The 26,657-nt window shown below is 40.8% G+C and overlaps 2 protein-coding genes across 2 annotated transcripts; both read left to right on the forward strand.

The window, feature by feature from the left end:
• Nucleotides 1–451: 451 nt before the first annotated feature.
• On the forward strand, nt 452–13,813 carry LOC118427991 (ankyrin-3-like). Its single transcript, XM_035837957.1, has 15 exons — nt 452–493; nt 2,351–2,434; nt 2,717–2,815; nt 3,201–3,299; nt 3,684–3,782; nt 4,009–4,107; nt 4,323–4,421; nt 9,318–9,416; nt 9,630–9,728; nt 9,904–10,025; nt 10,252–10,582; nt 10,834–11,016; nt 11,465–11,775; nt 12,280–12,511; nt 13,565–13,813. The coding sequence occupies exons 1-15, from the start codon at nt 452–454 to the stop codon at nt 13,811–13,813; spliced, it is 2,247 nt and encodes a 748-aa protein (XP_035693850.1).
• A 6,771-nt stretch (nt 13,814–20,584) lies between these two features.
• LOC118427992 (ankyrin-3-like) lies at nt 20,585–26,578 on the forward strand. Its single transcript, XM_035837958.1, has 10 exons — nt 20,585–20,629; nt 21,429–21,515; nt 22,341–22,439; nt 22,659–22,757; nt 23,130–23,251; nt 23,565–23,832; nt 24,149–24,331; nt 24,807–25,114; nt 25,316–25,877; nt 26,540–26,578. The coding sequence occupies exons 1-10, from the start codon at nt 20,585–20,587 to the stop codon at nt 26,576–26,578; spliced, it is 1,812 nt and encodes a 603-aa protein (XP_035693851.1).
• Nucleotides 26,579–26,657: the final 79 nt, after the last annotated feature.

Raw genomic sequence — 26,657 nt, forward strand, 5'->3', positions numbered from 1 at the left:
GAATGATAAACATGATATATGTTTCCCTTTTTCACAACAAATAACATAACAAAGTAGCGGTACTAAATATATACATGTTGTATATTCCTTCGAAGAGGTCAATAGGATAGTCCACCTTATATATCAGGAATAGTGGAATACACGAAAGTATGTACTTTTGGACCCCACGTCCAAATAGTCAAAAATGGAATAGTCAAATTGATATATATCCAAAGAAGTACACAAAAAAATATTTCCTTGCTTTCTTTTGACCCCACTAGAAGAGAATATAGAACAGTCCAAGTTAAGTCACGTGAAGGTCAATCAAACAACAATGGCGGGCAGGTAGGCGGAAACTTTACCCCGCCGTTACACGTCCCAAACTAAGATAAGTCTATCCTAATTACCCATACTTGTGGCGGCAAGGGAGACACACAGCTTTCTTTCGAAAGAGCTACAAAGCCAAACCAAGATGTCTAAGAAGGAGACTGAAAGGGAAAAGCTTCGTCAATTGGTAAGTCCTTTTACTTGCTTTGTGTAGTAGGATTTAATGGAACGTTTTGAGTTTTACCTAGCTTTGGGTAAGCTTTAATCACGTAAGAAGAAGAGAGTCTGCTTGAAAGTCAGCAGGTAATGTTACAATGTGATAATTGTATGGACTTTCATGTCCGTGGCTGAATTAAATTTGAACACATCTGTAAAACATCCGTGTCACAAAATTACCTTGGGTGTACCGTGCGCATGACCCAGCGTCTGTGGACTTTGAACGTCTGGTGCCGAGGCTTGTTTAAATGTTTACCAGATAACCATATCGCACCTGATAATTTTCAACAGGATTTGATGTAGGACTGTTGGAGGAGCAAATATTGACAATGACATTTGAATAACTGGCTTGATAATGGGTTCAAAAACTTGAAATAGTTGGACAGTCACGTGCCGCGTCAGAAAGTCAGCATTCAACGAGGTCGAATACCTTTAAATTTCTTCTTCTCTGTTGTGAAAAAGGCTGACGGAAATTTTCCGTTACATTCTTTGGGCATAAGGCCATATTGATTTGATTATATGGATGGCATCCTCTGGGATCCCCAAAACTGATACGAGCGTTCGACTAAAAGTTTGGCCACAAATAATGCTGCCTTCATTATGAAATATAAGTGGTCAGGAAGGCTTAACAAACGACTAGATACACATGATAAAAATGATGTATACATATACATATAGCAACATATACCAACAATTGGGTGTAGGGGCCAGTTCATCGTACCAGGACAAACCCGTTTTTTTTCTTGGAACGGTCAGAGAAACCATAGGGTTTCGCCGATGAAAATGGACACACCATATCGGCAAGCGTTTGGGGGCTTCCCGGGCCAAGAAAGTAACAGGGGCGAATTTATAGTCATTTGATTCTACAGTTAAAGCTACAAAGGCAGTTAACTTGGATAGGATTCTACAACGCAAGTGGGAGTCTGGTGACCAACCAAACAGATTCCTTCGTTTTGAGTATTGCCAATTCACAAGTTTTCATAGACAATCTCATGGATCTGAATCGTACCTGTACCTACAATTTCTGTACTGGTACCCATCCCTACCAACATTTTTTAAATATTTTTTCTATTTCTTCGACTTTCTATTTCCTTTGGTATTGTGTCACGTTATCTGTTTTCCAATCCTTTTTTCCGTCTAAGGCATATATGTGCTAATTTTACAGATGCTTTGTACAAGTTAAAGCATGGTCGAAAACGTTTTTTTTAGGAAATGGCCGAAAATTGATGCGCGCGCGGATGTCATTCGTATAAATCAAGTCAACGTGGCTTAAATGCTGAGCAAGCAAGCAGTTTAACCACACCAGGTCTATATATATAAACCCACTTCCAATCCTTAACACAAAGTCCTATACTTCCTAGTTACGGCTTTTTAACTATATACTATGATTATTGATTGCGATTTTTTTTAAATTGGGTACTTTTGAAATTTCTGCTTTATTTCATAAAGTCTGACATATCTGAATGAACTGAACTGAACTGACATATCTGGATGATATGATGTACTATTGCTTTATTACATGTAAATACATTTAAACTGTACAATGTTTGAAGGCACCACAAAAATCACTATTGCTGCCTGGGATGTCCTTTGTACTGCATTGTTGCAATTTTGATAAAATAAGATACCAAGCAAACTTGTAAATTTGTTATCATTGCAAAAAGGAAGGCTATAGTAGATGATATCGGTGGCTCGGTATCCTTTGAAATGTAAAAGTGATGGTCGCCATGCAACCTAGATACTGGAGAAGTTATGATATTGACGTGTTTTCTACCTGTAAACTGTTTAATCGCTGCTGTATTCTGATGATGAATGTCGCTTTCCTCAGGAACTCTCGTTTGCAGCTAGAGAAGGAGATATACAGAGGGTGACACGTTTTATCAAGCAGGGAGTGGATGTCAACTGTAGCCGGGTGAGTAGCAGGGAACCACTTTTTACCTGTTTTATCACTAGCCAGGTGGGTGGGGAGGGGGGCATACCATCCCCTCTGTCGCTAGGCCTTGATAGACATGGCTACTTTCTCTTTCCTTTCGATTGACGCACATTATCACCATTACCACAAAGTCATTCATTTTGGGCAAGGGCTTATTACAGGTGTTTGACATACGTGTGATTTCAACATCAGGAATTTGTGATCATCATGATGGTATGAATAATCTTAGTTCCCATGTGATAGTGACTTCTGCTGTTACAGATTAAAGACACGCCACTTCACAATGCAGCTATAGGAGGACATGTTGGTGTTGCTGAACTCCTCCTGAAGTATGGAGCACTGGTGGACAGTAGAGATACGGTGAGGGTTTTTTTATTACTGTAGGTGATTGCATATCTGAGTGAAAAATGTCGCGTATGAATTTTATTAGTGTTTATCATTTTGGTTTGGAAAGGTGTAATAAGAAAATGTACTATGGAATGTTGCAATTCGATGTGTTAATTTTGTAATGTTTTGATAATGTAAATGTGATGACTTCACCCACCATATAATTTCATCTCTGTTCCTGCTGTCACAGTTTAAATCCACGCCACTTCACTGTGCAGCTTAATAAGAAAATAGAGGCGTAATAAGAAAATATAGTATGGAATGTTATAATTCGATGTGTTGATTTTAAGTTTTGATCATGTAAATATAGATACACCTCTACCCCCACGTAATGTCATCTCTGTTCCTGCTGTTACAGTTTGAAGCCACGCCACTTCACTGTGCAGCTACAGGAGGACATGTTGGTGTTGTTGAACTCCTCCTGAAGGTTGGAGCTTGGGTGGACTGTAGAGATGTGGTAAGGGTTGATGCTTACTGTAGGTGATTGCATCTCTGAGTAGAGAAAGTCACGTCTGAATTTGATTAGTGTTTATCATTTTCGTTTGGATAGGCGTAGTACGAAAATGTAGTATGGAATGTTGCAATTCGATGTGTTAATTTTGTAATGTTTTGATAATGTAAATGTGATGACTTCACCCACCATATAATTTCATCTCTGTTCCTGCTGTCAAAGTTTAAATCCACGCCACTTCACCGTGCATCTTAATAAGAAAATATAGGCGTAATAAGAAAATATAGTATGGAATGTTATAATTCGATATGCTGGTTTTACGTTTTGATCATGTAAATGTGGATGCACTTTTCCCACCATGCCATATCATCTCTGTTCCTGCTGTTACAGTCTGGAGACACGCCACTTCACAAGGCAGCTTCAGGAGGACATGTTGGTGTTGCTGAACTCCTCCTTAAGGCTGGAGCACGGGTGGGCATTACGGATCGGGTGAGAGTTGATGCTTACTGTAGGTGATTGCAGAACGTAACATATGAATGTGATTAGTGAACAATAAAAAATAAACAATAGTGTTGATCATTTTGGTTTGGATAGTCGTAATACGAAATGTAGTATGGAATGTTATAATTCGATGTGTTGATTTAAAGTTTTGATAATGTAAATGTGGAGTCACTTCTCTCACAATGTAATGCCATCTCTGTTCCTGTTGTTGCAGTCTGGAGAAACGCCACTTCACGAGGCAGCTTCAGGAGGACATGTTGGTGTTGTTGAACTCCTCCTGAAGGCTGGAGCACAGTTGGACAGTGAGGATCGGGTGAGAGTTGGTGCCTGCTGTAGGGGATTGCATCTCTGAGTGGAGAACGTCACGTATGAATTTGATTAGTGTATACCATTTTGGTTTGGATAGGCGTAATAAGAATATATATTATGGAATGTTATAATTCTATGTGATGGTTTTAAGTTTTGATAATATAAATGTGGATGGACTTCTCCCACCATGTAATGTGATCTCTGTTCCTGTTATTACAGTATTTAGCCACACCACTTAACAAGGCAGCTTCAGGAGGACATGTTGGTGTTGCTGAGCTCCTCCTGGAGGCTGGAGCACGGGTGGACAGTTTGGATGGGGTAGGGTTTGATGCTTACTGTAGGTGATTGCATCTCTGAGTGGAGAAAGTCACGTATGAGTTTGATTAATGTTGATCATTTTGGTTTGGATAGGCGTAGTAGGAAAATATGATATAGAATGTTATAATTCGATGGACTGGTTTTAAGTTTTGATAATGTAAATGTGGATGACTTCACCCACCATGTAATGTCATCTTTGTTCCTGCTGTTACAGCTTGGAGAAACGCCACTTCGCTGTGCAGCTTCAGGAGGACATGTTGGTGTTGCTGAACTCCTCCTGAAGGCTGGAGCACGGGTGGACAGTGAGGATCAGGTGAGAGTTGATGCTTACTGTAAGTGATTGCAAATCTGAGTGAAGAGCGTAACGTATGAATTTGATTAGTGTTTATCATTTTGGTTTGGATAGGTGTAGTAAGAAAATGTACTGATAATGTAAATATGGATGACTTCTCCCACCATATAATTTCATCTCTGTTCCTGCTGTCAAAGTTTAAATCCACGCCACTTCACCGTGCAGCTTAATAAGAAACTAGAAAGGCCGACATTTGCTTAAGAGCAAATACAGCATATTTCAGCCATACCCCTTCCCACGCAACATTGGACTGTTCCAAATCACCCCTGCGCAAAAATGGAACATCCTCTTAACAGTACATTATCCCCCAAAGTGGACTGGTATTGTGACTTGATTCCAGGTAAAGATAGAGCTTGCTTCTATTTTTCAGAAAATGACAATAATCACACCTTCCATTTAGAAAATTTTCATCATGACTGAAAATTGTTGAATGACTTCATGTAATGTCATTAACAATTTTCAGTACGATAACTAGGTGTAAGTTAAAAAAAGTATAAGCTCCTTGTGATGTGGGTACATTTATTATTGCAGTGAACTTTTTTTATTCAAGTAGGGCATACGATTTAATAATTATCAAGCAGGTGCAGGTACTGTAGGAGCGTTTGTTTTCTTCAAGCTGTAAAACTGTTAAACTGTTTTACTTTGTATGCAATCAGCCATTGAGCCTATTCTTATTTTAGTTTAACAACTCAGTCCTGCCAGACCCGGAAGATACGATTGAACCTTGTTCGAGGATTTATTTTCGTCTGTCTGGTCAGTCTGTTCATACCCTGGCGCTGAGAGTGTTTTATTGGGCTGAAACTCTGGCAGTTTAAAGTTACTTACAATTTAAATGTTCAAAGTTTATGTCAAACAACAACAGCACTAGGAACACATACATTTGCTCTGGAGAAAATACAGCAGTTTTCGCAAGTTCCAGTCCTGTGATAGAAATGTGACCACTATAGACAGGTGGTCACTATAGAGAAAAATGCTGATCTATTGACTAGGAGCCATACGTTACACATGATTTCAGTACACTGATCATTAATCATATAAACATTGCACAGGTAAGCCAATTGTTTAGATGTACAATTAAGTTCAAATAATTCTGAAGAGAAATATTGATGAGAAAATAATCATTCTCGCCACTGTCTAACTCATAATTACGTATCAAAACTAAACGCAGATTTTCTAACTAACGCACCTTTCGCCGACTTCATCAAAGGACCGCCGGCTATCAATCAAACTTGCGAGTGGGGCCGCGTAGCACAGTGGTATTGTATTCGGCCCGTGATCGAGAGGTCGCCGGTTCGAATCCGCCTACAGTGTTGCCGGTCTTGTGCCCTTGGGAAAGGCACTTTACACGACATTCCTCACTTTACTCAAGTGAAAAATGAGTCGTCCCTCGGATAGGACGTTAAATGGAGGTCCCGTGTATGGGGAGAGCCATACCCCATGCACGTTAAAGAACCCCCACACGTGCGATGGTGCGGTGTGCGTTGGTGCAAATCCTTCTGTCGGGAGTTGGTGATTCACTTCAAATCACCCGGATGGAGGCCTGGCGAACCTCTGTCTCGTATCAGCCACATGGTGAATTACATCATTCACCCGGACGGGAGACCTGGCGCATCCCCGTCTTGTAATTAGCCTACGAAAGGGTATGTCACCCCGTAAGGGGCGGTATAACCCCGTCGTGTGTAGATATGTGCGAACATGTCTACATTTGATCACGTCGACCGATGATGATGATCAATCAAACACGGCTGTTGATTAGACTTAGAGTTTCAAACAGTCATGTGCTGTGTGCCAGTTGACAGCGAACTTCATGCTACGTGATGTTTTACATTGCTTGGACCTTCTTTCCTACAGCGGTGCTTCTACAAAATATTTAGACTGTAACACTGAGTCCCACGTGTTTTATAGAATAGAATTTGACGCAGAACAGCGTTTTTTGCTGGGTATTTTTCTTGAAACATGTCCGTGGGAATATCAGCGAGGCGGCGACGTAGGGATATCAGACCGTCAACAAAAGTCGCACGGCGGCTATCGGCGCAGCGAAGATACTAGCGCTATAAATAAGCGCTTCAACTAAGGATGGCAACCCGTACAATATTTTTGTATACTGTTGAGCTAAGTAAAGTTTGTTGTTTATGAGGTTTTAGTTGTCTTTGAAGCTTTGACCCGAAATATTTTAAAGTCAAACTGCTGAAGAGAAGTAAGTGACTGCTACGATTATCGTAGATATGGCCCTAAAAAAACTGATAAAAGAAGCCTTCTCAATAGTCTAAAATGCAAGAGCTTCCGGGGGGGCTTCGCCCACCTGGGTCCCCCTCACAGTGGCCCTGCCCCTGGACCCCGCCAGGACATTCGGCGGCCCCCGGACCCCTGTCCGACGCTTTAAAAAAAATCCTGGCGAGAAGTCTGTACGGCCTGAGTCTTCAAGTTAACGTATTGTGTGGTCCCGCTTATGAATATTAATTAGCCCTGGCTTTCCTCTTCGCTGATTGACTGAACCATTAATTGAATTAACTCTTCCTGCCGGCTAGACGCAGGTGCAGATGTCGGCTCTATGGGGTGAACGTCCGAAAGGTCATGGCATGGAGAACGAAAGAAAACCAATTTCCCCTAAAAAAAGTGCTGTAATTAAGCCTTTTACAGTACTTTATGCCAAAAATTTTACTTGGATCATTTTACCAACTATATTATGCCTATCTATACCAAATGTTACTCATACCAGGGTACAGGGGTGCAAAATATACCGTTATAAGACCGTCAACAACAGTCGCACGGAGCTAACAGCGCAGCGAAAATACCATCGCTAGCGTTTCAACTTCGGATAACAAGTTATAAGTACTGTTGAACTCAGTAACGTTAAAGTTTGTTTTTAGTTGCCTTTGACGGTTTGACCTGAAATAGCGTTACGCTAAACTCTTGAATAGAAGTTAAGTGACTGCTGCGATTATCATAGATATGCCCCAAGAACTGATACAATATATGATAAAGCCTTCTGAATAGTCTAAAATGCGAGAGCCTTAGGCGGGCTTCGCTCCCCCTGGCGGGAACACTGCTATATACGGGATCATGAGGCCCCGCTTATGAATATTAATTAGCCTTTGGCCTCCTCTTCGCTGATTGGCTAGGTCTTTGCTCTTTGATTCAATTAACTCTCCGGCTGACGCGCACAGGTGTGGCTCTGTGCGGGGTCACGGAAGGTCACGTCAGGAGGCCAAAAGAAAACAAATTTCCCCTCAGAAAAGTGCCAAAATTAATCATTTTAAAGTTGTTTATGTCAAAAATTTTACTTGAATCTTGTTACCAAGTAGCTAATGCCTATCTATACCAAATTTCAGGTCATTTAATTGTAATACCAGGGTACAGGAGCCAAAAGTGTCCTTTTTTGGTCAAAAATTGGCCAAAAATCGCAAAAATAAGCATTTTGTTGCACTGTACACCAAAAGTGTTATTGAATTTATATGAAGGGATTATCAAGGCACATCTGTGTCAAATTTCAGCTCATTCGGTTGCAATACCAAGGTACAGGAGCCAAAAGTGTCCTTTTTTGGTCAAAAATTGGTCAAAAAATCGCAAAAATAAGCATTTTGTTGTACTGTACACCAAAAGTGTCATTGAATTTATATGGGGGCATTATCAAGGCACATCTCTGTCAAATTTCAGCTCATTTGGTTGTAATACCAGGGTACAGGGGCCAAAAGTGTCCTTTTTTGGTCAAAAAATGGTCAAAAAATCGCAAAAATAAGCATTTTTGTTGTACTGTACACCAAAAGTGTTATCGAATTTATATGGGGGCATTATCAAGGCACATCTCTGTCAAATTTCAGCTCATTTGGTTGTAATACCAGGGTACAGGGGCAAAAATATACAGTTTTGGTCTAAAATTGACCAAAAAATCTCAATAAAATCATTTTAGAGTCAGATATGAAAAAACTGAGAAAAGGGCATCAAGGTATTTGCCCATTCTACCCCTGTGCTAAATTTCAGGTCATTCGGTCCAGGAACGGCGGAGATGAATCACTTTGAAGATTTGACAGGAGAAAGAAAGAAAGAAGAAAGAAACATTACGAATACAATATATTTCACCATACTATGTATGGCTGAAATATAAATATAGGCGTAATAAGAAAGTATAGTATGAATGTTATAATACGATGTGTTGATTTTAAGTTTTGATAATGTCAATGTGGATTACTTCACCCACCATGTAATGTCATCTTTGTTCCTGCTGTTACAGTCTTCAGTCACGCCACTTCACGAGGCAGCTTCAGGAGGACATGTTGGTGTTGCTGAACTCCTCCTGAAGGCTGGAGCACGGGTGGACAGTAAGGATTGGGTGAGAGTTGATGCTTACTGTAGGTGACTGCATCTTTCAGTGGAGAAAGTCACGTATGAATTTGATTAATGTTGATCATTTTGGTTTGGATAGGTGTAATAAAAAAATATAGTATGGAATGTTATAATTCGATGTGTTGATTTTAAGTTTGATAATGTAAATGTGGATGCACTTCTCCCACCATGTAATGTCATCTCTGTTCCTGTTGTTGCAGTCTGGAGAAACGCCACTTCACGCGGCAGCTTCAGGAGGACATGTTGGTGTTGCTGAACTCCTCCTGAAGTATGGAGCACAAGTGGACAGTGTGGGTTTGGTAAGGGTTTTTGCTTACTGTAGGTGATAACATCATAGTGAAGAACGTCACGTATGAATTTGATTAGTGTTTATCATTTTGATTTGGATAGGTGTAATAAGAAAACATAGTATGGAATGTTATAATTCGATGTGCTGGTTTTAAGTTTCGATAATATAAATGTGGAGGCAATTCACCCACCATGTAATGTCATCTCTGTTCCTGCTGTTACAGCTTGAAGCCACGCCACTTCACACGGCAGCTTCAGGAGGCCATGTTGGTGTTGCTGAACTCCTCCTGAAGGCTGGAGCACGGGTGGACAGAGGGGATGTGGTAAGTGTTGATGATTAACTTCAAATGTATTTTCTATCTTAAAAGACACTTATATCCTGTAGTGACAAAGGTCCAAGTGTAAAACTTTCTGCTTCAATCATTTATCCATGTCGGTAAAATATCTGCATGTTGTCTAAGAATAGAGCATTGTCGTAATGTCTGCTGTTTTCTGCAGAGTGGCGAGACTCCTGAGGACATAGCCGCAAGAGAAGACGTTCCAAACGAGGATGAGAAAGATCGCATCCTGGAAGGAAGGAAGAGGATTCTCGAGCTTTTTGCAGCAGCAAAGATGGCAGAGTAGGTTAAAGTCCGGTTCGATACGTGTGCTATGAATGGTAGTGTTGTCGGCAAGGCTCTTATTTAAAGACAATAACGATATACTTCTTACGTTGCAGGACAGCATTTTTAATGATCACATTCAACTACCAGATGTCTATTCAGCTGTGTATGGCAATCCTTTAACGGTTTTCATTCTTCCCGTTGTATTTTTCATTTGAAATAGCTAAATTCTGTTTTGTCTCAGCCCTTACAGGCGCGTAGTACGCAAATTGGGTCCAGGAGGAGGTGAACTACAGACTGGGTCTTGTACAGTCACTGTACCTCCTGGAGCCGTCACCATGGAAACAGAAATTACCTATCAGGTCATCAACCCCAATGACGTCACCATCCCCTTGAAGGACGGAGATATGTTAATGAGTGACATCATAGAGCTTGGTCCGCACGGGACAACCTTCCACCAACCTGTCACTGTACAGATGCAGTACAGCAGCATGTCGTCAGGTGGCGACACGGAAGCTGTCATGTGGGTGACTGAGGACAGGTCGCAGTGGACAGAACTTACAACGATTAAAAAAGTATGTGGATAAGCATAAAATAGTGGAATATTTCATATGATATGAGCTTTCATGCTATTATTTCACATTAATTGATTTATCTTTATATTGCCACGCAAAATAATAACATTCATATAGGCCCATGACAAACAAACTGATCGTGTAATAGATCAACTTGATACAATAACGAGTGACGTTATGATGCACTTGGAAGAAAATACAGACATGTCAGACATGACAAAAAGAGCTAATGAAGCGATTCCGTTGTCTAGATCGAGAACAAGCTTTCTGTGTTAGTGGACCACTTCTCCATCTTTGCCGTCATCAGTCAACCCAGACAAGACCAGTTTACTGTGTCTACAGAAGGGTGCATCCTGACGTCATCAACGCTACCTGCTGTAGAAGTGAAGTTCCCTGAAGGATCTGTAAACACAGAGACACAAGTCACAATACAGGTCAGTGGGTGAAATTGGTAGATTGATTCCAAACATTTAACATATATTATTTGCATATAAATTTGATCATGCCCGATGGCTAATTGTAAAGTAATATAGTGTATAGAACATGGACATATCATCTATTCTTAATCTATTATTGTTATTACCCATCGCGATCTTTCTGTTGTAAATTTCACTGTCCGGTGAGGGCTATTTAACGCCATCGGTGTATCCGATATTTGTGAGGAGTTACTCGCAGCGTCTGCAAAACATTTCTTTTTAAATAAAAAGATTATTTTTTAAACTATGTACCTTGAGATTTCGCATTAAGGTGAGGTTTTAAGAACAACAGAACGAACTGCGACTCCCTCAAGTGCACCATTAAAGCAGCCGACAATCGGTGAAGCTACTCGAACATTCCCTATAGGTAGTTAAAATAAAACACTGATTTATATGTCAACCACAGGTCCAAGAAGTTTCAGAAAGAGCAGTTGACGAAATCAAGGCAAAGGACGAGTCATTCCGAGGGCTTCTCGGCACCAGCCCGATAGTCAAGGTGGAAACTGTGTCGGACTCTGCAGCCAATTTCCACAAACCAGTCACAGTGCGAGTCCCATATCCTCAACACTGCATGAACATCCAACATGAGGGGGGCACCAAGCTTAAAGTGATGTCATGTGAGGAGGGGACAGAAGACTGGGTAGATGTGACTGACAGCACTAAAATCACCCATGTTACAGAGGAGTTTGTGGAGTTTGAAGTCAATCATTTTACCAGGTACAATACCATTCCTCTTGTATACTATAACGAAGGCGAGCATTGCAATTTGTGACAGGCTTCAATTTGATGTTATCACAAGATTGCATGACTTAACGATGTAGCATAAATGATGGCTCTAGAAATATGAACAGACATAACTCATACAAAGTATATTCATAAATAATCCAATTTAGCATTTGAATTTGCTTAGTTTCACAAGTACAGCGAAAGGAATGCAATGATTTTCGAAGATTGAGAAATGTGAATGAATCACAAAATTATACAAGAACAACTAAATTTGCGCAAATCTAAACAGATGGATTATGCTAAATATGGTACACTATAGACTACCATATGAGTAGTTAGACAACTACGTACATGTTTGCAGAAATGGACATTTTGGTTCCCTTATTAACTAGGATTGTATGTTTCTCAGTTTAATGTATTTGTTACGTTAGAGACTCTGAGTCAAAAGAGTTTGAACAATGACAATGTTAACATGCAATTATATATTTTTTTCAGATGGATTGTAATTGTTATTGATGACATCTACCGCGACAAAGAAGTGCTTGGACAAATGCCCTTACACCTTCTATGCAAGTGGCTTCAACACCGTGCCGTTCAGTTCATACTACTGCAACGAAAGTACGACATGAAACAGGTCGTCATAGAATGCAAACCGGCTGAAGATGCAGAAGTAGAACATACAAAGCTCCTGGAAAAGGGTTACGAGGGTCCTTTGCCTTCGGACTCGGTAATCGTTTTCGAAGGACAGAAAGTAGAAGTAAGTTTTAGGGGAAATGTTTCAATCGCGCCATCCTTCAAGCAGCAACACTTCACCTTCCACAGTCAGAGACTCAATCGTCTCCAAATGCAGGTAGAGGGTCGAGAAGGCTCGGATGGTAGCGGAACTGCTGTGTTCTTTGCCTTGCCTCGCGTCGAAGTCCGAAAAGAGAAAGGTCGTAACGGCAACATAAGGCACATACGCAGGGAATTTGAAAAAGTCGGGCGTCCCTCCGACGCTGAAGTTCTACAGCCAACAACGCTTAGCGAGCTCCCAATCTGTGTACCGTGTGGAACTTCAAAAAAGGTAAAACAGCATATCTTTGGGGGAGGGGGGTTGTAAATATCTCTATCTAGCAATAAAGTAAAACAATATACCAATACGTTATGTTACGAATGTAAAGTAATTGACTGAACGGGACTAATAGCATAGATAATATAGTATTACCACATATGGAATTTTTATTGTTACAGACGTTTTGCAATCTTCATAGTCTTATGTTTCAGATTATATCATTTCAGATACTATAACCTAGAAATTACAATAGAAAGGCAAAAGTAGACTAAATACATTATGATCTGAATACATTTAACTCAACATTACATACTAAGCCGACAAGCCGTTGATAATAGTTATGATGATATTTACATTTACAGGCTACCAAAAGAGCTGCAGGTGGTGCGACCTTAAAGGGTAAGCAACATTTTTAAGAAAACGGTGAAGCGTTACTAATAGAAGTACCAGGAAATCCTACGTAGTTGCTAGGTCTATGTAGTGGATAGGGCTTGCTTTCATTCTTTTTGCCACCTTTCCTTGCAAGATGATGCGTTTACATGACAAAAGTGTCCAAGCACATACTGTACGATTCGCTTTAATGCAGATCGATGTAGCTCATACATGGACTTTCTTACTGCCACTCTTGACATGATCCAGCTGAGAGAAACTCCTGTATGCTTTTAGACAATATGTACAGTGTGTGCGCCTTATCTTTCAGACGTTGGGAAGTGTTTCTATTTCGTCAAGGAAGAAGTGAGCACGGATTGGAAGGACTTGGCCTTCCATCTGGGATTGAAGCGCGCGGACATCGCAAACATTGCCGGCAGGAACCCCGACGACAAGTCCCGCTGCATGGACATGTTGCAGAAGTGGAAGAAGCTGAATGGAGACGCCGCTGCCACTGAGGTCCTGATGAAGGCTCTGTCAGAGGCAGGGCTCCAAAGCGTTGTGGATGGTCTAGATTCACATCTAACTCAAATGGGTAGACATGGGTAAGAACATATTTCTTCTTACAATTTTTTGGCAGATACTGGACTCTATATTAAAAAAAGGCCAAAATGCGTGTCACTTTAATGCCTGTCAACACATAAAGACAAATGCCTAAATGGTCCTGTAAAATGTATCCCTGTTTTCCTACCAAATCAGGCAGACCTCCACAGCAAAGGAAGTAGAAGAAGAGGAAGAAAAAGAAGAAGAGGGGGAGGAGGAGGAAGCAGAAGAAGAAGAAAGCCATCCGAAAAGGTAGCAGATACTTACATCTGTAAAAAAACTTTGTAGGTCATAAAATCAGCTTCGCTGCCTAGTGCCCGCAGTGTGTTGTCCTGTAACAACTTGAATAAAGACAGAAAATTATGCTGACATTAATTAATAATAGTTTGATGGTTACGGCAAAATTTTTTTTGCAACTAAACCTTTTGCTGTTCGGGACGTATTTAAGTGAGTCATTTATTCACTCATTCATTTGTTCATCTGCTACGTATCTTCTTGGAAGAGTTCAACCATTCATTCATCTTACTTTCCAACATGCCAGCCTCGTAAATATTAGCCCCAGAAGATAAAATTGCCTTTCGTCTGCTACACCTTATGGTATCTATACACTAAAATGACCTGGTTATTTTGTTTGTTTCTTCGTACATTGTATGTATGTCAATCATATCATTATGTATTGAACTTCTCTGCAGTGGAGAAGGATCCGCTAGTGCAGTGGTGAGACGGGTGTTTACAGCCGGGGCCGCTTACGTCAGAAATATGTTCAGCAAAAACTGAGAAGACAGTCTTCACTCCTCGGCGGTCCTAACTGCTAGCGGCTTAGGGAAGCTGGCAATCTAAGTATTTAGTCATTGCATAGTCTAGTATTACTTTTGAATCTTTGGTCTAGTTTGACTGTCAGTCAAGCAGGTATCCTGCCAACATTCTTTGGCGTGATTACCTTTTTCATGGCAGCAAAATCTAATTAACATTAGCCTGAAGTATGATCAAGTTTGCTCAACAAAGTTGATGTGCTATGTCAATGGAACGCTGCACCGACTGTACAATGTAACTTCAGTATTCTGAAGGTAATTAACTTGACTTTGTCTAACCTATGTTTTCTATTGGACTATTTTCCAAATCGGCTTCAGCTCCTTTTCATTATGCATTCAAAACCTGCTCTTTAACAGATCTCTTTAGTGTCACTGGCTAATTAAATAGTGGGTAACGTCTGATCGTTTCCAAAATCATATCCAGTTGCTTAATTAACTGCTTTTTGACGTATCCTGATGTGTTCCGTTAAAGGGTAATTATACTGCCTGTACAATGCAAACGTAGAACACTATAGTGTCATAGTTAGGGGCCAAGTAGAGCTTGATTAAACATAGGAAACAAGTATGTCATCTGCCCGTTAAACTTGTACGCCAAACATACTAGTACATATTGGTAACTTCTGCAATGCCAGAGCTGTTGGTACATGTGCAGGCACAGGCGGTGTCAAAGAAATGGTCATCAACAAGACCTGACAAAGCAATCCTCACCTGTCAGTGATCCACATGTATGAACTTGTCAACCTGTGTGAACCTGGCAATGTAAATACGGACTGTGCCAATTAGCGATTGGTCTTGGGAAGGGAGCTGTCATTTCTCTGTAACACTCATGTTCTAGCTCATAGTTTTATCAACATGCCATTTAATCTCAATAAACCGATCAAAGAAGTAAGCAATGTTTTCATAGTGCTGAACTTCAAGTTAGAGGTAGTCCTCATATACATAGTCTTCTTAGGATACATATAAAGCAAATTTGAATGTAAACCAGATAATGTTGCAAATAATATCAATAATCGTGAACTCCATCAATTAATTCCATGATCACATCTGTTGAGAAAGCTTTCAAGGCATTTATTTGCGGATGGTGATTTAATTTTTGCCACTTGGTAGTTTTTTTCTCTATTTGTACTTTGCCATCTGTGTGTTGGTTTGTCACAAAATAAGTTTTAAGTAAAGTTACCAATGGATCTTTTGGGGGATAGAGATGACGTGAATTGTAGATTATAATACCAATCGTGATCATCATCAATTAATTTTGCGATTACCTTCGTCAGGAACTTGGAAAGCTTGCGTTTACACATCTATCTTTTGGGATTTCTTTTTGTTTGGACTATAATGTTGAAGGCCCCAGCGGCTACTTTTATGACTCCAGCTGCTTTCTTCGAAGATCCTGTGGTTTGCATTTGTCTTGTAACCCTGGGCCTGGAAGGGGAATAATTTGATTATTGACACTTAAGCAGCTTTGTAATGGTGGCTGTATGTTTATCAGTTTGTAATAAAACAGAGTTACCAACGGGATTTGTTACTTGTGTTTCCTGGCCACTTGAATAGGAATTATGAAGACGAGTATATCATCTGTTATACATCTGGTATACTCCCAAAAAAGACTCATTCCACAACGCGTTCATTCCCGTTTTGTTTGTTGACGAGAAAAAAAGTCACATCTGATTACATATGTACAATTATGCAAACATGGAATTCCCAACAAAGGGTAACGTTAGTACTAGTATATTTGCCACTTAAAATCTGTACTACGATATACTATGGAGGAGAACAACTCTACAATTTTAATAGATGATACATACTGTCTCAATCATTGCACAGTGCAAAGATATTCCATATCGTGATGAAATATCTGCGCATGCATACATGTGCTCGTAACGCCCCCCTCCCATCCTACCCAAAGCGAGCGCCATTCTGCATGCCCTCCAGATACTCGAAAATGTTTCGCTTCATTTTACAGATCATTTTAAGGATTTAGGTTCCTTGAGGGTTAGGGATCATCATCAGGTGTTATTCACAAATGATTATCAAATGAATATCCTGTCAGAAGTGCCAGAAATTGTTATCAGTATCCTGCCAATTAGATGCAAAAAAGTCATAAGACAGAATCATCAATAGTAACGTAACGGTCACACCCAAACCAGAAGAAAAACAAATTTCCGTATCCAAAAAGTCAGACAAATCTTTGTGCTACGTCCTTCAGTTTTACAAATGACGAGCGAGGATGTAAACTTGTATTCTCGAAGCATAATCGTAATTTGTAGTTTGTAAATACTACTTCATCCAAGAAGTTAGACAAATCTTCGCGCTACGTCCTTCAGTTGTAAGGACAACGAGCGAGGATGTAAACATGTTCTCCAAGCAGAGGTTTGTCGCGGAGATAGTAGTGGTCGGGATTTTAGCGGCTCGCTCCCTCCATAGTAAACTTGGCAGACGGTATCAGCAGCAAATACAATATCTACTCAGCTAAGAATAATTGTGACCCAGACTTGCCCTCAGCTCAGTAAGACAGCGCTGATATCAACATTAAAATCTGTTTATAAGACTTTGTGGGGGCGGCCATGTTGTCACGTACACCAATGTTGACCAACCATGTGTACTCTGGGGAGGTCGAGGATGTTAACTTGTACAGGTGGCCCGTGCAGTAGACACTATACCTGCTCAGCTACGGAGAAATGTGACCCAGACCTGCCCTCAACTCAGGAAGACAGCGATGATATCAATATTAAAATCTGCTTATAAGACTTTGTGGCGCGAGGCAATGTTGTCACGTACAAAGTAATGACAAACCCTATGTGTATTCTGTGGAGGTCAAGGATGTTAACCTGTACATGCGTCCCGAACAGTAAACACTATACCTGCTCGTCTATCTACTACTAGAGACTTTGTGTCTGTGGACTTTGAAGGTGATTATCTACCCCAAAGATAGCCTGACAAAGCCATGAAGAGACTAGATACGAGGTTAAGGATGTAATATTTTACATGTGGTCCGTGTCAAACACTACACCTACTTAGCTACGGATAAATGTGACCCCTCAGCTCACGAAGACACCACTGATATCAACATTAAAATCTATTCATGAGATACGCAGAATAGCAGATACTCAAGCAACTGTACAAGATTTCCAAAATCATATCCACTCGTTGGAGTTACTGTTATTTGGCGCATATTTTGCCTGGCCTTCATCGATCTGTTTATGAGACTTTGTGGCGCGTGGCGAGGTTGTCACGTACAGTCGAACCGCAGAGCTCTATGCGCATCCGTTCTGCGCAGCCTTCTCTGGACAGGTCATAAGCCAGAACGCAGTTTGTCCTGGTTTGACCCCGCTGCATGCGTATAAACAACTGCCTGTTGTGCAACAAAAAGACCTCAGACCTACATAATGTTTATACTTTTTCACATCTACAGGATTTGCCCAGCACAGCCATGTGGATATTTATTGCATCGCAAAAGTTCAGCCAACGTTGTGGCCCCCGAAACAAAGCAATTTTCGGTCTGTGTATTTGTGATTATCTTTTCTCCAGTTGGCCGGGACACAATCAGGTTTGTCCACAGTCGGACAGTCCAGTTCCTCACCTTTACATTGATACCAAACTTGAAGGGTAAATTTTAGGAGAAACGGTTTTGCCCCCAAAAAAACTACAGTCATGTCAAATTCCCCGGCGTCTTTTTTCGAATGAGAAACCGCACACACTGATCTTTCACTACGCTTTACAAAACTCAGCCATGATGTTTTGACATCTTTACGCTTGCACATGAATCCTACTTATTCTGGCTTCTGGATAATGTTAGTTTTATTTTGGTGGGCTTCCCGAAATCTATTTGCGATGGCAAGACTTGAGCCGTTAGTTATATCAACTTTTCCAAATGCTGGTTGAACTTGCAACATTAGGCCTGACCCTCGCGGGACGAACATGGAACGTACCGGCTGGGTTCCACCGTTCGAACCCAGGTTCGGACCAGGAGTTCGAAACAGATTGACTAAAAATATGATGAATCTTAAAAACTCTTACTTTGTACTAAAACTCTGTGTCTATGTGTGTTTGATTATCATCATGCCACTTATTATATTGCATGTGACAGCCGCACCCATTCAGATTCTTATACCAAGAAATGGGGTCTGTGACACAATGCGAAATGTACAAAAATTGGGTCCGTCCGCAGGGTAGTGTGCTTGGGTAGCTACAACCAGACTGAAACTTCACCACTGTGATTTGCGCATGTTCGCAGTTTTTTTGGGGGCAAAACCGTTTCTCCTAAAATTTACCCTTCAAGTCTGGTATCAATGTAAAGGTGAGGAACTGGACTGTCCGACTGTGGACAAAACTGATTGTGCCCCGGCCAACTGGAGAAAAGATAATCACAAATACACAGACCGAAAATTGCTTTTTTTCGAGGGGCCACAACGTTGGCTGATCTTTTGCAATGCAATAAATATCCACTTGGCTGTGCTGGGCAAATCCTGTAGATACGAAAAAGTATAGACATTATGTATATCTAAGGTGTCTTTGTTGCAAAATAAGCTGTAGTTTACACCCATGCAGCGGGGTCAGTCAGTGACCCGGCGTAAGCCGTATTTCAGAGAATAACGCGTTCTAGGGTGACCTGCGGTTCGACTGCGTACACGATGTTGACGAACACTGTGACCTCTGTACTCGACGCCAATCAGCCGTCCGGGCATTCAACCCAAGTCACCATAAAGAGGGTCGTTATCAATGTCGGCAGATGAACGAGTTTTCAATGCAAATGTTTGAGGGGGAGAGGCTACATTGTCCCCGTATAGATATTGGTGATATTGATGAAATCCCATGGGAAAGCGAAGGGAAAAACTTAAAACCGTACAAGCTTATTTCCCGCACAAAAAGACACGGCTAGTTTGCAAAAAGCCTAATCAGAATCCTTCGATTGATCCTGTAGGCTCAAAACAGCCAGCTGGAGATGATTCCATTATCTCATGGGGATGCGGTTTAAAAAATGCGTTGAATGTTAACTAAAAAATTGCAATAGTCATGGTGTCACCTCTCCGAGGATGATCTGAACTGAACTGAACTGAACTGAACGACGTGAATGATTAAAAAGGATGCCTTTCCCCCTTTTTCACGTACCAAAGTAAAGATACCAAATATATAGCTGACCTCCACTATTTAAAAGAGGTCAATGGAATAGTCCATGTGACATATCAGGGATAGTGGAGTACACAAAAAATATTACTCGTATGTACTTTTGGACCCCACTAAAAGAGAATGGAACGGCCCATAATGTCAAATAAAGGTTATCAACAATGACGGTAGGCAGAAAGTTTACCTAAACGTTGCATTTAGTGGTACAGCCAAGGGAAACGTCCTGATCACCTGTATTTTCCCTCTTTCCATATCAATAGCAAAAGTAACGATATCAAATATGTGACCTAATTGTTTGAAAGAGTCACTGTAATAGTCAGCGTGATATATCACAAATAGAGGAGTATATAAATAACACCTTTCCTAATTATGTCCCCACCAGAAGAGAATAGAATAGTCCAAATTATGTCAGATGAAGGTTATCAACAATGATGGTAGGCGGAAAGTTTACCTAAACGTTGCATTGCGGAATACGACCAAGAAAAAAGACCACCCTGATCACCTGTATTTCCCCTGTGATTTCCATATCAATATACAAAAGTAACGATATCAAATACAATGCCTTAAAGTTTATAAGGGGTCATTTCAATGCTCCATGTGATATATCAGAAACAGGGGGTACACAAAAATATTACCTTACCTACTTTCCCCCCACTAGAAGTGAATAGAACAGTCCAAGTAAGTCATGTGAAGATTATTGATCAGTCAAACAACATGGCGGACAGTAAGGGGAAACTTTACCCACCGTTACACGTCCCGACCTAAGATAAGTCTATCCTTATTACCCACACTCGTGACGGCAAGGAAGACACACAACTTTCTTTCGAAAGAACAACCGAGCAAGATGTCTAACTTTAAGGAGGAGACTGAAGACGAACATCTTGAAGGGGTAAGTCCTTTATACTTGCTTAGTATCAATGAAACGTTTTGAGTTTTGCCTTTGGGTCTGTTGTGATCACGTCTGCTTGACTGGCAGTGTAACAGATAACCTTACAACCTTGGAAATGAGATAATTATATGGACTTTTATGCCCCTGATTAACCTGAATCTTAAAATCTCTGTAAACATTCGCCTTACAAAAATACCTTGGGTGCACCGTGCGCGTGACCCAGCGCCAATGGACTTCGAACGTCTGATGCCGAGACTTGTTTAAATGTTTACCAGGTAACCATATCGCACCTGATAATTTTCAACAGGATTTGATGTAGGGCCCCTTGAAGAGCAAATATTGACGAAGGTTTCTGAACCCAGATTGATAACAGTTGGACAGCCACGTCACACGTCAGAAAGTCCATTGCATCGTTTCGACGATGTAAAATTCTGATGCTACCTTTCCGCATTCTTTTAACATAAATACAATGCATGTCAGCAGCTAAAGCAACGAAGACCTATATACAAATCCACTTCCTACCTGTTACCCAAAGTTTTGTACTAATACTAGTTTTGACCTCTGACCTCCCAATGTTTATATACTTTACGTTTAAATACAATTCCGAGCAAATTTGCTTTTTTATTTTCTATTATTGTATTTAGAGAATGGCTACAGAAGATAATATCAGTGATCCGATATCCTTCTAAATGTAAAAGTGCAACCTAGATATACAGGAGAAGTTATGACATTGCCGTTTTTCTACCTGTATATTCCCAAATTTCTGCTGTATTCTGATGATGAATGTCGCTTTCCTCAGGAACTCTGGCTTGCAGCTGGAGTTGGTGATATGCAGAATGTGACACGGCTGATCCAACAGGGAGTGGATGTCAACTATAAAGGCTATGTGAGTTGTAAGGCACCACTTTTTTACCTGTTTTATCATAGCCTTATGTGGCCGGGGAGGGGGCAACCATACCGCCGGGATCTGATATATGTAGCTACGCCTTTGTTCTCCCGGTCGACGCACAGATGGTTCACAGACGTACCAGAACAACGATGATCCCTGTTTATCTTCCTTCCCCATAACACACTATTCGGCTTTGGTAAGGATATCACATAATGAAAATTGTGTTTCAAGAGCGGTAAATAACTAAATTTAGATCAGATATACCAACGAAGGCAGAGGATCAGGCGAAAGGTTTTAAGTTTAAATTCCTCTGATTTCGATCAGTGTTGGTATCTCCCATGATTCATCATCATCAAAGCCATTGGCCATCTTGTTAACATACATATGGAAAGAAATCGTTTTTTATTATATAAATAATCTTTATTAGCCTGTTCCTGACCAAATGGGGTAAATGCAGTAATTTGACAGTGTTAAATGGGATACTAAAGACTATATACTATTACATGTAAACGCGGTGTTACGAGTGATACACAAAACAACTGGAGCTATGCTATCACTATATCTCTTGTTGAACTCCTCCCGGAGGCTAGAGGAAAGGTGGGCAGTAGGGACGAAGTAAGGGTTTTTTTTTTCTTACTGCAGGTGAGTGGAAAACGTAACGCATAAATTTGATAAGTGTTTACCATTTTGGTTTGGGTAGGCGCAATAAGAAAATATAGTATGGAGTGTTATGATTCGATGTGTTGATTTTAAGTTTTGATTGTGTAAATGTTGATGCACTTCTCCCACCATGTGATGTCATCTCTGTTCCTGCTGTTACAGTTGGATACCACGCCACTTCACAGTGCAGCTTCAGGAGGACATGTTGGTGTTGCTAAAGTCCTCCTGAAGGCTGGAGCACAGGTGGAAAGTACGGATGGGGTAAGGGTTGGTGCTTTTACTGTAGGGTGTTTGCATATCTGAGTGGAGAAAGTCACATATGAATTTCATTAGTGTTGATCATTTTGGTTTGGATAGGGCGTAATAAGAAAATATAGTATGGAATGTTTTTAATTCGATGTGTTGATTTTTATGTTTCATAATGTAAATGTGATGCACTTCTCTCATCATGTAATGTCATCTCTGCTCCTGCTGTTGCAGTCTGGAAAAACGCCACTTCACAATGCAGCTACATGGGGACATGTTGGTGTTGCTGAATTCCTCCTGAAGTATGGAGCACGGGTGGATAGTACGGATCGGGTGAGGGTTAGACGCTTACTGTAGGTGATTGCATCTCTGAGTGGAGAAAGTCACGTATGAAATTTGATTAGTGTTGATCATTTTGGGTTGGATAGGCGTAGTACGAAAATATGGAATATAAATCGATGTGCTGGTTTTAAGTTTGATAATGTAAATGTAGATGCACTTCCCCATCATGTAATGTCATGTGTAAGTGTTGATGATTAACGTCAAACGCATTCTCTATCTTAAATGGCACTCATTTCTAGTGACAAAGGCCCGAGTGTAAAACTTTCTACTTCAATCATCTATCCATGTCTGTAAAATATCTGTATATTGTCTAGGAATAAATTCTTTTAATCGATTGTGTTAATGTTTGCTATTTTTATATAGCACGGCGAGACTCCTGAGGACATAGCCGCAAGTAAAGACGTTCCATACGGGCATGATAAAGATCGTATCCTGGAAGGAAGGAAGAGAATTCTTGAGCTTTTTGCAGCAGTAAAGATGGCCGGGTAGGTGGAAATCTGGTATCTAAAGATGCATGTGCTATGAATGGTGGCGTTATCAGCAAGGCTCTTACCATTGCTGACATTGCTTTGTTTGGAATAAAACAAGTTGATAATTTCACCTCACATTCAACGACAATGAAAATGAGTCAATTGTATACTGTTTACGTTTCAGGACAGCATTACTCATTACATTGAACATCAGATATCTATGCATCATCTGTATATGTGACAATCCTACAATGGTTTTACTTCTTCCCATTGTACTTTTTAATAAGATACTTAACTTCAGCATTCAATTTTGTCACAGCTCTTACAGGTGCATCGTGCGCAAAGTGGGTCCAGAAGGAGGGAAACTACAGACCGCATCTTGTACCGTCACTGTACCGCGTGGAGCCGTTACCATGGAAACACAAATCACCTGTCAGGTCATCAACCCCAATGACGTCACCATCCCCCTGAAGGACGGAGAGATGTTAGTAAGTGACATCATAGAGCTGGGTCCGAAAGGGACAACCTTCAACCAACATGTCACTGTACAAATGCAGTACAGCAGCGCATCGTCAGGTGGCGACAGTGAGGCTATCGTTTGTGTGACTGAGGACAGGTCGAAGTGGACAGAACTTACAACGATTAAAAATGTACGTGGATAAACATAAAATACTGGAATATTTCATATTATATGAGCTTTCATGCTATCATTTCACATTAATCGATCTATCTTTGTATTGACACGCAAAATAATTACATTCAAATAGGCCCATAGACAATACGACAAACAAACTGATTGTGTAATGGATCAACTTGATACAATTATGAGTGACGTTATGATGCACTTGGAAGAAAAAAAAGACATGTCAGAACGTAGACAAAAAGAGCTAATGAAGCAATTCCGTTTTCTAGATCGAGAACAAGCTTTCTGTGTTAGTGGACCACTTCTCCATCTTTGCGGTCATCAGTCAGCCCAAACAGGACCAGTTTAACGTCCCTACAGGGGGGTGGACTCAGGCATCATCAACGCAGCCTGCGGTACAAGTCAAGTTCCCTAAAGGATCTGTAAACACAGAGACACAAGTCACAATACAGGTCAGCGTAAGAAATTGGTTGATTGATTCCCACATTTGACAAATATGTTGAGAGTGAACCGTATTGTTACTACGAGATCTTTCTGCTGTAAGTGTCCGGTAAGAGCTTTTTAACGCCGTTGGTGCGTACGATGTTTGTGACCAGCATCTACAGCACATTATAAAAATTGAAATACTTCTATATATTAATTACTTAATTAATTAAGTATATACCAGTGAGATCGCGTGGCGCAGTTGGCAGCACTTTGGGCTCAAGCCCAAGAGGTCCTGGGTTCAAATCCAGCTGCCGTGTTACCGATCTTGTGCCCTTGGGAAAGGCACTTTACACGAATTTCCTCACCTAACCTAAATCTATTTGTAAGTTTGAACTGCAACTCAAAAGTGCACTACTACTCCAGAAAGAAAGCGGACACATGGTGATGATAGTTAAATATTATTTATACATACTAACTCGTAGTTGTATATGTCAACTACAGGTCCAAGAAGTTCCAGAAAGAGCTGTTACCAAAATCAAGGCAAAGGACGAATCTTTCCACGGCCTTCTCAGCACCAGTCCGATAGTCACTGTAACTGTGTCTGACTCTGCAGTCCAGTTCCACAAACCGGTCACAGTGCGAGTCCCACATCCTCAACACTACATGGACATCCAACATGACGGAAACACCAAGCTGAGAGTGATGTCATGTGAGGAGGGAACAGAAGACTGGGTGGATATGACAAACAGCACAACTAACATTCGTGTCACACTGGAGTATGTGGAGTTTGAAGTCAGCCATTTTTCCAGGTAATTACATGATCAGAGGTTTAGAATAAAATCGCAAATATCGAGATTTACCAACTCTACTCACCATACGCTGGAGACGGTTTGTATGTCGTTTGTACAACGACGAAAAAGACATTTCTGTTAAACGTGATATAACCTACTAAAGGAAAAACCAACTGTCAGCAAGCATGCATCACACAGGCACTTGTATTTTCTTTCCAGATGGATTGTAATCGTTGTCACAGACAGATGGGAGGGCTCAGAAGAAATAGGTCCAATCCTATTGAAAAGGCTTTCCCGGTGGCTCCAGCACCGCGACGTCCAGTTCATTCTGCTGCAGCGAGAAGACGACGCGAACGAATGTGTGGTAGAATGCTCTCAAGTTGCAGAAGATCAAGATAACCAGGCAAGGCCGTTGCGAGAGCCCGGTTATAAGGTTGCGATACCTTCTGACAAAGTAAGGCTATTCGAAGGTCAACAAGTAGAAATACGCTTACAAGGTAACGTGGCGCTCACACAATATGGTACGGAGAGCAGCGGCAAACCACGCATCACCTTCTACAGTCGGAATCCCAACCGTCGGCATTTGCAGGTCACGGCTTTGAAGGGTTCAGATGGTCGTGGATATGTTGCACTCTATGCTCTACCACGTGTGGAGGTAGAAAAATGCCAGAACGTTGGACGCAAAATAGGAAGACTGAGAAAGGTAGCTAAAAAGGACGGAGAACAGGGAAAGACACAGGAAATGCTTCTCTACAAGTTGACAATTCATGTGCCAGAAAAGGTAAAGCAACATCCTTGCATTTGTTACCAACGAACAAGGGAACTGACTTCTTCCAGAGTTGAAACCAATATCTAACAGAATGTTCACAATGGCTGTGAATTGAGGGCGAAAAAAAATTATCAAATGCCATTTTGGTCGTGCAGCTATGACAAACCTAGCTGTTTCATTGTATTTACACAGTTAAACTACCCTTAGCAAAACGTTAATCAGTGACTAACATAACTTGAAAGTTCATCTGTCTTGGTAGAAGTCATTCTTGAACTAGTTGGACTGTAAATTCACAAAGATTGGACTCACCCAAATCTTTGACTGAACAGCACCAGTCTTTGTCAAGGAATGAACAATCCACTGCTGTTGTGACGTCACGTTGTGAATAACATTTTCTAAAATTTATTTACAGGCTTCAGTCACAGCGGTCGGTGCAACTTTTAAAGGTAAGAGTAAGACAAATCAACTGCAATTTCAGGAACGAAAAATTATGTTTTTAACGATATTCTTGCTGTGCGTATGCGTTTACATGATGACCCACAGTGTGATGATGACCCTTTGCATCTTTGAAGTCTAAGCGCCTTCTCAAACTTCACCAGATCCGCCAACTATAAGTTAGAGAATTAATGTTGACACATACAAATATACACTATGTATTTGACCTTATATTTCAGACGTGGGAAAGTACTTTTACTTCATCAAAGAAGAAGTAAGCACGGACTGGAGAGATCTGGCTATTCACCTTGGGTTTAAGTGGGCTGACACCGCAAACATCTCCGGCAGGAACCGCGA

This window comes from Branchiostoma floridae, chromosome 12 (assembly GCF_000003815.2).
Source record: "Branchiostoma floridae strain S238N-H82 chromosome 12, Bfl_VNyyK, whole genome shotgun sequence".
Classification (NCBI taxonomy): Eukaryota; Metazoa; Chordata; class Leptocardii; order Amphioxiformes; family Branchiostomatidae; genus Branchiostoma; species Branchiostoma floridae.

What these genes read in the sequence shown, in the direction of transcription:
- LOC118427991 (XM_035837957.1), top strand. Translation starts at nt 452, where the DNA reads ATGTCTAAGAAGGAGACTGAAAGGGAAAAGCTTCGTCAATTG. An exon ending in GGGTGGGCATTACGGATCGG is followed by an intron (nt 3,783 to 4,008) that starts GTGAGAGTTGAT and finishes CTGTTGTTGCAG; the next exon opens with TCTGGAGAAACGCCACTTCA. An exon ending in GCAGCAGCAAAGATGGCAGA is followed by an intron (nt 10,026 to 10,251) that starts GTAGGTTAAAGT and finishes GTTTTGTCTCAG; the next exon opens with CCCTTACAGGCGCGTAGTAC.
- LOC118427992 (XM_035837958.1), top strand. Translation starts at nt 20,585, where the DNA reads ATGTCTAACTTTAAGGAGGAGACTGAAGACGAACATCTTGAAGGG. An exon ending in GGGTGGATAGTACGGATCGG is followed by an intron (nt 22,758 to 23,129) that starts GTGAGGGTTAGA and finishes ATTTTTATATAG; the next exon opens with CACGGCGAGACTCCTGAGGA. An exon ending in GCAGCAGTAAAGATGGCCGG is followed by an intron (nt 23,252 to 23,564) that starts GTAGGTGGAAAT and finishes CAGCTCTTACAG; the next exon opens with GTGCATCGTGCGCAAAGTGG.